Source organism: Lithobates pipiens, unplaced genomic scaffold (assembly GCF_037356315.1).
Source record: "Lithobates pipiens isolate NorthernLeopardFrog02 unplaced genomic scaffold, aLitPip1_a1.2 Scaffold_13, whole genome shotgun sequence".
Taxonomy (NCBI): domain Eukaryota; kingdom Metazoa; phylum Chordata; class Amphibia; order Anura; family Ranidae; genus Lithobates; species Lithobates pipiens.
In genome coordinates, this window is record NW_027507718.1 from 349,533,639 (window position 1) to 349,546,477 (window position 12,839).

The following is a 12,839-nucleotide window of genomic DNA, read 5'->3' on the forward strand; positions in this document are numbered from 1 at the left end:
AGCATAAGTACAGCCAAAGCTTGTTTAGCTGTACTTCTATGGATCACAGGAGTGCAGTTCCCTCTGCACTCCTGTGACCCATTTTCAGCAGACAGCAGGCTGAACTCTGGGGGGAGGGGGGGGGGGGGGGCAGAGCAGAGAGCCGGTGCCAGACAGTCACCAGCTCTCTGCTCAGGGAGCTCTGAGAACTGAGCGGCAGCATAGGCCTCCGCAGAATTTTTTTCAGGTATGGGCAGCATTTTAAGGTCACCCATGCTCTCCCCCTTTTCGAGGCGAGGGGCTTAGTATAGCCCATATAACCCATATAGATCCCTCTTTAGGGCAGGTCCCCTATAGAATAGATCCCCTTTTACTTAGTCTTCTTATTCTTACCTTTTTTTCACCTGTATATAGAATAGAATCCCCAGGTTCTCCTGCAGCACTAAACTTCAGGCTCACCGGCCTCTCCCCCTGCAAAGAATATATATACTGTATCTCACAAAAGTGAGTACACTCCTTGCAATTTTGTCAATATTTTATTATATCTTTTCATGTGACAACACTGAAGAAATGATACTTTGCTACAATGTAAAGTAGTGAATGTACAGTTTGTATAGCAGTGAAAATTTGCTTTCCCTTAAAAATAACTCAACACACAGCCATTAAGGTCTAAACCACTGTCAACAAAAGTGAGTACACCCCTAAGTGAAAATGTCCAAATTGGGTTCAATTAGCCATTTTCCCTCCCCAGTGTCATGTGACTCTTTAGTGTTACAAGGTCTCAGGTGTGAATGGGGAGCAGGTGTGTTAAATTTGCTATTATCGCTCTCACTCTCTCATACTGGTCACTGGAAGTTCAACATGGCACCTCATGGCAAAGAACTCTCTGAGGATCTGAAAAAAAAGAATCGATCTACATAAAGATGGCCTAGGCTATAAGAAGTTTGCCAAGACCATGAAACTAAGCTGTAGCATGGTGGACAAGACCATACAGCAGTTTAACAGAACAGGACTCGCTATGGTTGACCAAATAAGTTGAGTGCACGTGCTGAGCGTCATATCCAGAGGTTGTCTTTGGGAAATAGACGTATGAGTGCTGCCAGCATTGCTGCGGAGGTTGAAGGGGTGTGGGGTCAGCCTGTCAGTGCACAGACCATACGCCACACACTGCATCAAATTGGTTTGCATGGCTGTCATCCTCTTCTAAAGATGATGCATAAGAAAGCCCGCAGTTTTCTGAAAACAAGCAGACTAAGGGCATGGATTACTGGAACCATGTCCTGTGGTCTGATGAGACCAAGATCAACTTATTTGGTTCAGATGGCTTCAAGCGTGTGTGGTGGCAACCATGTGAGGAGTACAAAGGCAAGTGTGTCTTGCCTACAGTCAAGCATGGTGGTGGGAGTGTCATGGTGTGGGGCTGCATAAGTGCTGCTGGCACTGGGGAGCTACAGTTCACTGAGGGAACCATTTCAACAGGTACTGTGACATACTGAAGCAGAGTATGATCCCCTCCCTTCAGAGATTGGACTGCAAGGAAGTATTCCAACATGATGACCCCAAAAACACCTCCAATATGACCACTGCCTTGCTAAAGAAGCTGAGGGTAAAAGTGATGGACTGGCCAAGCATGTCTGCAGACCTAAACCCTATTGATCATCTGTGGGGCATCCTCAAACAGAAGGTGGAGGAGCACAAGGTCTCTAACATCCACCAGCTCTGTGATGTCGTCATGGAGGAATGAAAAAGGACTCCAGTGGCAACCTGTGAAGCTCTGGTGAACTCCATGCCCAAGAGGGTTAAGGCAGTGCTGGAAAATAATGGTGGCCACACAAAATATTGACACTTTGGGCCCAATTGGGAAATGTTTCACTTAGGGGTGTACTCACTTTTATTGCCAGCGGTTTAGCCATTAATGGCAGTTTGTTGAGTTATTTTGAGGGGACAACACATTTACACTGTTATACAAGCTGTACACTCACTACTTTACATTGTAGTAAAGTGTCATTTCTTCAGTGTTGTCACATGAAAAGATATAATGAAATATTCACAAAAAAGTGAGGGGTGTACTCACTTTTTTGAGAGTGTGTGTGTGTGTGTGTGTGTGTGTGTGTATGTATATATATATATATATATATATATATATATATATATATATATATATATTCCCCTCCACAAGTCCTCCTTGCTTCCTCCTCCTCCTCCTTGCCTGCCTGTTCCCTGGTTCTCTCTCCTATGCTGGGTGGCCACTGCACAGCACAAACAGTCCCCCGGATCACTCCACATTGAGGCAGGACTCCACCACCACTCCACAGCGCTGCACTGGCCAGATCTCTCTCTACACAGTATACAGGAGGGACTGGAGCCAAGCTGAGGCTGGAGCCATTGCATCGGGTGTGAGGGAGGGACAGTGTCAGTGAGCCGGAGAGCAGCAGACTCAGAAAAAAGTCATTGGGGGACGTTACACACCCTGCAAGGACTGCTCACGGACACCTTGCCGATCCCTGATTCTTCCGGGGGGGGCATTTCCCCCCCCCCCTTGTGAAAGCACATGATCGGCAGTGTTTGATTGCTCAGTTCTCAGCCAGTGAGGGGCAGGTGCAGCATCGTATCAATGCTGTATCCACCTAGGTAAGTATGAATCTGAAAAAACTAACCCCATGCTTCTCTTTTGTGGTCAGAGTACAGGTTCCCTTTAGATAATAATGTGATATATTTTCAGTAAATGAATTATGTATCCTTCTGATATATGCAAGACTAAACTGTATGACATAACACTATATCATGCATTGATTTAGCCGTGGCATCGCTCATTCATCATGAATCCTGCTAGATGAAGACATTTTCATTTATAAAAAAAAACGCACACACAATGATGTTTTCTGTCATTAATAACAGGAGATTACTAGAGCTGTCAGTTGATGTCTCAGTGCTTAATAAGGCCAGATAAAAATTGTTACTATGTACTGAATTAGAGAAATCAATAATCTCATTATCACTGCTTTGTTCTGCAGGTATGTAGATTCTGTTGCTTTAATAATGTTAACAAATGATTTCAAAGCCGTGATGTTTCTGACCTAATCTTCACTATGTGCCTCGAGAACAAATAATTATAGGTTTGTGAAAGCTTAATTGATTTGATAGAAATGTGTGGAGATTGCTGAAATATATTTTTGTTTGTCACAAAGTTGGATATACAACGGATGACTTGCGGTTCATTTGGCAGCCAGGAGACCCTGTTCAAATGGAAAAAATTGCATTGCCTCAGTTTGATATAAAGACAGAAGACATTGAATATGGTAACTGTACAAAATACTACAAAGGCACTGGTAAGTAGAATTATATACAAATATTGGTGTCAGTTTATTTGTGCTTTTACGGAAACCTAAAATAAAAATGAATATCCTGCACAAAAACACAGCTATTGTAATATGGACTCCCTTAAATTGACACCACAAATTATCATTATTCTCCAAAAATAATCCATAACTTCCTCTCAAAGTTCTTTGGTCATACTTCTTCTGCAGGAGTGCACTTAGTTCTTCACTCCTGTGACCCAATTCCATCCTACAACAGTCTAAAGTCCACTGTTGCCTGACGTCACAGAGCAAGTGCAAGCTCTACAGGGATCCTGACAATAATGTCAGGATCTGCCCAGATGCCTGACTGGCAGCTGGCTTAGCCACTGAGAGGCTGAGCCAGCTGCTCCTGCCCCCTCCATTGACTGACTCTGTGCTGAAAACGGACCAGAGAATTGCACAATCAGCTGTCTTTGATCGCTCATTTCTCATTGTAGAGGCAGTGGGGTACAGCTGCAGCAGCCGAGATTGATATTGCAGCAAGCTGTGTGTGTTAAATTTTTAGGATCCTGCACTTCTATTTTAATGTTCTTGTATTCTATTGTTCACTAAATTTTTTCTTAGGCCGCGTACACACGGGCGGACTGTTCGCCCAACTTTGTTCGTCAAACAGTTTGAGCGGACAGTCCGCTCAAAATTAGCATGGACGGACTTGACCACACACGACGAACGAACAGTCCGCTGAAACTTGCGCGATGACGTGAACGGCACGTACGACGGGACGAAAAATACGACGTCCAATACACTGCAATGCAACCTTCGCCGTGTAAATCCTTTCTGAGCATGCGCGGAACTTAGTTTGATGAACAAGCCTACACACGGGCGGACTGTCCGCTCAAACCAAGTTTCAGCGGACAGTTTTACGGAAATTCCGAAAAACTTTGTTCGTCAGACTGTCCGCTGAAACTGTCCGCTGAAGCCCACACACGAGCGGACTGTCCGCCGAAACACTGTTCAGCGGACAAAGTTGGGCGAACAGTCCGCCCGTGTGTACGCGGCCTTACTGTGTTTTTCTGCCCCCTAACACCCTTTGTGAGCTCCTGAGCCTGTCCTTTTCCCTCTCACGTTCACTTATATGAAATGAGCAGTGCACTTTAGTTGTGGTCATGTGCGCTGCTCTATGCACACTACAAATAGCACAGTCCATAGTCCCTAGTTCATCTCAGTTATGAGCAAGAGAGTGTGACTATGTTCCTACATACAGTGGCAACATGGAGAATGGACGTAGCCACCCTCTAGCAGGAATTCAGTTCTTGTTGCTAATCCTCTCCCTCTGCTCATTGTGATTGGCAGGTCTGAGTCATACAAAAAGTATGAAAAAACACTGTATCCCATTTACTGTGTATGGAGTATGTTTGTGTCTTTTAGCCAATAGATAAAGCAACACCAACATTTGGTTGGGGTTGCTATATTTGCCACATTTGTTAGGGATGCCATAGCTCCTATAACTCTCTCCTTTTATGTTCCCACTATGAATTTAATTGCGGAGGCACCTGATAAGTGTTACTAAACCCACAACAGTAAAATCAGTCTGTATAGGCTCACTGTGGAACCTAAGGGGTTAATCCTGGGCATTGTGTAAAAAAGGCTGTTTGATCCTGTCTTCTCTGATCCTCACCCTTCTTCCACAATCCTTAATACATCTCCTGATAGAACAAAGGCTAGGTGACAAGCTGCACATGCTCAGTTTGGTGTGTATTGCTCGTGAGTTTTTTCTTTTTTTTCTTGGGAGGGTGCATGTGATCAGCACAGGGCTCATCAGCATTGTCCAAACAGAGGGCCAGGGGTTCTGCAGCCTTATAGGACAGTTACAGGAGAATGAAAACTCCTCCTACAAGCTTTAACCAGACACTAATAGAAGTCACAAGACTGCTCTAACTGCTAATGAGAAAAGATATTTAGCAGCTTGTATTTACTGAAATAATGGCATTTCCATGTTCTGTTTACTGTGGGAGACCAGATATAGTGAATACAGGGTCATGGGTTTAGCAACACTTTAACCACTTCAGCTCCGGACCAATAAATACCTTAAGGACCAGAGGTCTTTTTGCAATTTCGCACTGCGCTGCTTTAACTGGTAATTGCGCGGTCATGCAATATTGCACCCAAACGAAATTTGCGTCCTTTTCTTCCCACAAATAGAGCTTTCTTTTGATGGTATTTGATTGCCTCTGCGATTTTTTTTTTTGCGATATAAATGGAAAAAGAGCGAAAATTTTGAAAAAAAAAGATATTTTCTTCTTTTTGTTATAAGAAAAATCGAATAAACTAAATTTTAGTCATACATTGAGGGCAAAATTTATTCAGCCACATGTCTTTAGTAAAAAAAATGTCAATAAGCATATATTTTTTGGTTTGCGCAAAAGTTATAGCGTCTACAAACTAGAGTACATTTTCTGGAATTTACACAGCTTTTAATTTATGACTGCCGATCTCATTTCTTGAGGTGCTAAAATGGCAGGGCAGTACAAATCCCCCCCAAATGACCCCATTTTGGAAAGTAGACACCCCAAGGAAATTGCTGATGGGTATGTTGAGCCCATTGAATATTTATTTTTTTTGTCCTAAGGGATTGAATAATGACAAAAAAAAAAAAAAAAAAAATTTTTTTTTACAAAAAGTTGTCACTAAATGATATATTGCTCACACATGCCATGGTTATATGTGGAATTGCACCCCAAAATATATTCCGCTACTTCTCCCGAGTATGGGGATACCACATGTGTGGGACTTTTTGGGAGTCTAGTCGCGTACGGCACCCCGAAAACCAATCACCACCTTCAAGATTTCTAAGGGTGCAAATTTTTGATTTAACTCCTCACTACCTATCACAGTTTCGAAGGCCATAAAATGCCAAAATAGCACAAAACCCCCCCAAATGACCCCATTTTGGAAAGTAGACACCCCAAGCTATTTACTGAGAGGCATGTTGAGTCCATGGAATATTTTATATTTTGCCAAAAGTTGCGGGAATATTACAAACTTTTTTTTTTTTGCACAAAGTTGTCACTAAATGATATATTGCTCACACATGCTATGGGCAGAAGTCAAATTACACCCCAAAATAAATTCTACTGCTTCTCCCGAGTACGGGGATACCACATGTGGGGGACTTTTTGGGAGCCTAGCCACGTACGGGACCCCGAAAACCAAGCACTGCCTTCCGGATTTGAATATAAAATGCTACCAAAAAACCTGTTAGCGATGGCAGGGATCAGGCCTGACTCTGCGATCGCTGCAGTTATGTGTTTAGTGTTTTGTAAGTGACAGTGATCGATCGATACTGCACTTGGGTGGGCTGGGCAGAGGGGCAAAACGCAGGTGCCAGCAGGTATTTGGGCTGATCCCGCTAACAATGCGTTTTTTTGGAACCCTAAACTGCTGGGGACGCTAGTATAGATCTGATCAGATCAGATATTGATCTGTTCAGATTCTATACCACTACGGGAGGTGTATGCTTTGCGTGTGGGTGTTAGCGGTACTGGCACTAACCTAGCGCTGCCTGGGGCGACGCAGACCCTGACCCTAAAACCTAATTGATATCACCCGCCGGGTGATCAGGGGGTTAAACCTTTATTGGGTAATAAATGGTGGGTGCCCTGATGCTATAAAAAACAAACTAACCAGAGTCACCCGTAACACTTATACGGTGATCAGTGGTGAAAGGGTTAACTAGGAGCAATCAGGGGGTTCAAATTTTTATTAGGTAGTATATGGGGGTCCCTGGCGCTATATAAAAACCTGACGGGGAACCTAAATAACTAACTGGCTAACCAGCGTCACCAGTGACACTTATACTGTGATCGCTGGTGAAAGGGGGTGAAAGGGTTAACTAGCAGCAATCAGGGGGTTAAAACCATTATTGGGTAGTATATCGGGGTACCTAGCGCTATAAAAACCTGGCGGTGAACCTAAAAAAATAACTAGCTACCTAGCGACACTAGCGACACTGATGCAGCGTTCAGAAAAATTATCGCTTAGTGACACTGGCAAAAGGGGGTGAAAGGGTTAACTAGCGGAAATCAGGGGGTTAAAACCATTATTGGGTAGTATATCGGGGTACCTAGCGCTATAAAAACCTGGCGGTGAACCTAAAAAAATAACTAGCTACCTAGCGACTGTAGCGACACTAATGCAGCGATCAGAAAAACGATCGCTTAGTGACACTGGCAAAAGGGGGTGAAAGGGTTAACTAGCGGCAATCAGGGGGTTAAACCCATTATTGGGTAGTATATCGGGGTACCTAGCGATATAAAAACCTGGCGGTGAACCTAAAAAAATAACTAGCTACCTAGCGACACATGCAGCGATCAGAAAAATGATCGCTTAGTGACACTGGCAAAAGGGGGTGAAAGGGTTAACTTTAGGGGCAATCAGGGGGTTAAATCTTTATTGGGGGGTGATAGGGGGCTACCCTGGACCTAACACTAACTGTCCTGACAGTTTTTACTGTCACAACTGACACTGAATGCATTGATCAGTAAAGAAATGATCAATGCAATCAGTTACACTGTGACTGGGAGGGGGGGGAGGGGGGGCGGGGGGGGATCGGGGGGCGATCGGGGGGGGGGTTTGTGTGCCTGTGTGTACCTACATGTCAGTGTAGTGTTGGTGCACACTTACTTTTACTCTTCTCCTCGTAGTCCGGTCAAAAAGACCGCCCCGAGGAGAATGACATCACTTCCTCCTTCCTGTGTAAACAATACACAGGGGAGGAAGCTTCTCATTGGCCAGGAGCGATCCAGAGGGGGTGGCCGAAAACCAACGGCCATCCCCTCATCACGGAGCGCTCCTGGACCGAATCGGACCGCCGTAACCAGCGGGAGGGGGTCCGATCGGACCCCCCACCCGCTGGAAGGCAATCACGTAGATGTACGTGATTGTGCCTGCCTGTGCCATTGTGCTGACGTACATTGGCAATACGGCGGTCCTCAAGTGGTTAAGCGACACTACAGTTTTTTTTTTTTAATAACAAACATACAGTGGTGTGAAAAAGTGTTTGCCCCCTTCCTCATTTCCTGTTCCTTTGCATGTTTGTCACACTTAAGTGTTTCGGAACATCAAACCAATTTAAACAATAGTCAAGGACAACACAAGTAAACACAAAATGCAATTTGTAAATGAAGGTGTTTATTATTAAAGGTGAAAAAAAATTCAAACCATCATGGCCCTGTGTGAAAAAGTGATTGCCCCCTTGTTAAAACATACTATAACTGTGGTTGTCCACACCTGAGTTCAATTTCTCTAGCCACACCCAGGCCTGATTATTGCCACACCTGTTCACAATCAAGGCATCACTTAAATAGGAGCTGCTTGACACAGTAAGGTCCACCAGAAGATCCTTAAAAGCTACACATCATGCCGAGACCCAAAGAAATTCAGGAACAATTGAGAAAGAAAGTAATTGAGATCTATCAGTCTGGAAAGGGTTATAAAGCCATTTCCAAAGCTTTGGGAATCCAGCGAACCACAGTGAGAGCCATTATCCACAAATGGCGAAGACATGGAACAGTGGTGAACCTTCCCAGGAGTGGCCGGCCGCCCAAAATTACCCCAAGAGCGCAGCGACAACTCATCCAAGAGGTCACAAAAGACCCCACAACAACGTCCAAGGAACTGCAGGCCTCACTTGCCTCAGTTAAGGTCAGCGTTCATGCCTCCACCATCAGGAAAAGACTGGGCAAAAATGGCCTGCATGGCAGAGTTCCAAGGAGAAAACCACTGCTGAGCAAAAAGAACATCAAAGCTCGTCTCAATTTCTCCACAACACATCTTGATGATCCCCAAGACTTTTGGGACAACATTCTGTGGACCGATGAGACAAAAGTGGAACTCTTTGGAAGGTGTGTGTCCAAGTATATCTGGCGTAGAAGGAACACTGCATTTCATAAAAAGAACATTATACCAACAGTAAAATATGGTGGTGGTAGTGTGATGGTCTGGGGCTGTTTTGCTGCTTCAGGACCTGGAAGACTTGCCGTGATAAAAGGAACTATGAATTCTGCTGTCTACCAAGAGATCCTAAAAACTTTCCCTGTGACACTGCGCTATCCAAAAAAGAAAGAAAGCTGCTAACACAATCACAAGGATAAAACAGTGAATAATAAAACAAATACCAAACCCAAGTGTAGCGCTTAACAAAGTTATGAATAGTCTAGTTAGTGCATCATCATACAGTTTAACCAAAACACCTTAAGTGTGACAATTCTTGAAAACTTGCATAGAAATAAAAAGTACAGTCCAAACGAATAAAAATAAATTAAAAGTCTCTATGTGAGGAGTTGATCCAGTCCAAACGTGAAATACAGGTCACCATCCACCTTCTTAAATGAGACTAGCATGCAGGCACCCTGTGATGTTCCCGTCACCTTTAGAATTAAAGGCTTACCGGATAGTATGGATCCAAACGAATCTATATTCGAAGGATCATACAAGCTTATGACTTAGAAGCCAAAATTTGCAGGTGTAGATTTTCAAGGAAGTATCAACTCAGACTCCTCATAAAGTTGTCCCAACTAGTTGTTAAATCCACATCAGTATACTCCAGCTCAAAATGTTGAACTCATACAAAGGAAAAATAAGGAGCCACAATAGTGTAAATCCGTTTAAGAGAAAAAAAAATTTAATAAAAAAGTAATGAACTCACATGTAACCAAAGAAATCAAGCGCTTAATCCATAAAAACAGTGCTACAGCAGTAGTCCCGACGCGTTTCGTCCTCTACAGACGTCATCTGGGGTAGCACTACACTGTAGCATCATCACTTATATAGCAAACAGTCAATTTGGGCGAGAATTCCATCTGCCTGTGTCACCGCGTGTCATTTCCGGTTTAAGATGGCGCCCGGCGTGCGTTCCACGCCTCATTACAATGTTACAGCATGTATCAGCAGACAGACCATGCCCAAACATGTGTAAAATAAACCAATAAATGAAAACTAGGTTGGCCCAAACATTAGAAACATACCCAACGTAAAAATTAGCCAGACGTTGTGATTTATTCCACTCTGTAATACCGTTAGTAGTGTTTCCGGGTCATGATTAAACGCATAAGGGGCATGGGTACGGATCCAATCATTATCATACCCAGCCACCTATGCCGACAAAGCCACACCCACCACAGGGAGGCACCAACACAGTGGGCGTGTCGTACATAGAGAGCACTGATGCCTCCGTCAAGCGGCGATGGAACGCACCGCGTACCGGAAGCACCAGCACCACACGCACGTCCGACGCAAGGGGCGGCGTAAGAGGAAATACGTCACAACCCATCGGAGAGCGTCGAACATCGGAAGTGACGTGAACGGAAGGTACATCACATCCGGCCAGGATGTATCCGACAACAGGAAGTGATGTAATGAAAATACATCATCTCCGGTGTCAAGTGGGACATATGTAAACATACGCCGGACCATACATCCTAGAGGGGATGTACATTTAAGTACACCCATACTAATAAGTATGGGATGGGAACGATTATGTATATGTAATGAAAAGATATTTTTAAAACAATCTTTATACAAAATATATATCAGCACCGACACAACACATGTCCGGACATGCACTGTGACAAGTACTGATAGCACCTAAGGCAGATAGAATTCTGTCCCAAGACCAATATTATTAGTATAACATAAACAGCAATAATAGAAAGGCTGCCACTTACATAAAAATCAAAAAATCAAAAAATGTTAAAACAGATAAACAAATTAAAATAAAGCACTAAAATAAAATATTATCAATGTGCATATTAACCATTATTAATGAAGGCATTAATATCCCATTCTATGTTCAAACCAAATGGCGAGTAAGAACGAATCAAATATATCCAGTAGGTTTCTAATCTGGAAACACCCCGAGTCATAGCACCCCCCCTCCACGGAGGTGTATATTTGTCAATAGCTAAAAATTGGGTACCTGTTGGGTCACTGTTATGATGTTCCCTATAGTGTCTCGGGACAGTGTGTTTAGAGACCTTACTCTTTATTAAGGCTATGTGTTCCCCCACTCTAATCGCAAACGTCCTTGTCGTCCTCCCCACATATTGTTTACCACACGGGCAAGTGATCAGATATACTACATACCGGGTACTACAGGTACAAAATGATTTTATAGTATGTGTTCTATTAGTTGTTGTTGATACAAACTCAGTTGTTTTATGTCTCCCAGCTATATTAAACTGACATACCACACATTTTTTGCAAGGATAAAAACCTGTTAGATTGTGAAAAAATGATGGGCGACAGGGAGGGTTAATGACATTGGGAGCAATGAAGTTCCGTAGAGAGGGTGCTCCCCTAAAAAGTACTTTCGCCCGTTCAGGTAACTTTAAATTGAGGACTGGATCACTTCTTAATACGTCCCAATGTTTATTAATGATGGTCTTGATTTGTTTATGCTGTACCGAAAAGGATGTAAGCATAGACCACCTATAAGTGTCCACAGGATCGTGACGGGCTTTCTCAATCACTAGGCTCTCCCTGTTAGTGTTAATAACCTTCTGTATCTCTACATCAAGAACCATAGCATCATATCCCTTGTCTTCAAATTTTTGTTTTAGGATTCCTGCCTGTGTCCTAAACGTATCAAGGTCCGTGCAATTCCTACGCAATCGTAGAAACTGACTGCGTGGTATCGAACTCAACCATGATCTATGGTGGCAGCTGTCAAGGGGAATAAAACTATTCCTATCAGTCGGTTTGAAATGCGTTTTGAACACAAATTTATTGTCTACTAATTCGATCTCTAAATCAAGAAAATTTATCCTAGAAAGGCTCATTTCAAATGACAGAGAAATCCCCCTATCGTTATTGTTCAAATTCTTAAAGAATTCAGTCAATGAATCAAATGAGCCATTCCATAGGAGGAGGATGTCGTCTATATACCTGGCCCACAGGACCAAAGAGGGGTTCCCCTGGGCATAGACGACATCCTCCTCCCACTTAGCCATGAATAAATTAGCAAGACTGGGGGCAAATTTGGCCCCCATTGCTACACCCCGTTGTTGTAAATAATACTTGTTGTTAAACCAAAAATAGTTATGTTCCATGGCAAATTCTAAAAGTTCTATGAGGTAATCACATTGGAATGATGCCAAAGAGTCCTCGCGATCTAAAAAGTATCGGACAGCATCTATACCCATTCCCTGAGGTATGCAAGTATAGAGGGACGCTACGTCAGCTGTAGCTATAATACATTGCTCATGAAGCACTAAACTTTCAAGTCTCCTGATTGTAGCACCCGTATCTTTAAGATAAGATGGGGTTTTTTTAACAAGGGGTTGCAAATAAAAATCTATATAACGGCCTATACGTGAAGTGACCGAATTTATGCCACTCACTATGGGCCTACCGGGAGGGCTCACCAGATCTTTGTGGATCTTCGGTAAGTAATAGATTACAGGAATTGAGGGGGAAATGGGAACCAAAAAGTTTTTTTCTTTATTGTTCAATATTTTTTGATCATAGCCTTTATTGATAAGATCTTTAAGTTGTTTTTTGTAT

General features: G+C 43.2%; 1 protein-coding gene across 2 annotated transcripts in view; it reads left to right on the forward strand.

Moving 5' to 3' along the window:
* The window catches only part of GLRB (glycine receptor beta), a 202,994-nt gene that overhangs the window by 154,866 nt on the left and 35,289 nt on the right, over positions 1 to 12,839 (forward strand). For both annotated transcript variants that reach the window (XM_077477106.1, XM_077477105.1), the window contains one exon: positions 3,168 to 3,308. In XM_077477106.1, coding sequence (XP_077333232.1) covers positions 3,168 to 3,308 — 141 coding nt within the window. The remainder of the gene's footprint in view (positions 1 to 3,167; positions 3,309 to 12,839) is intronic.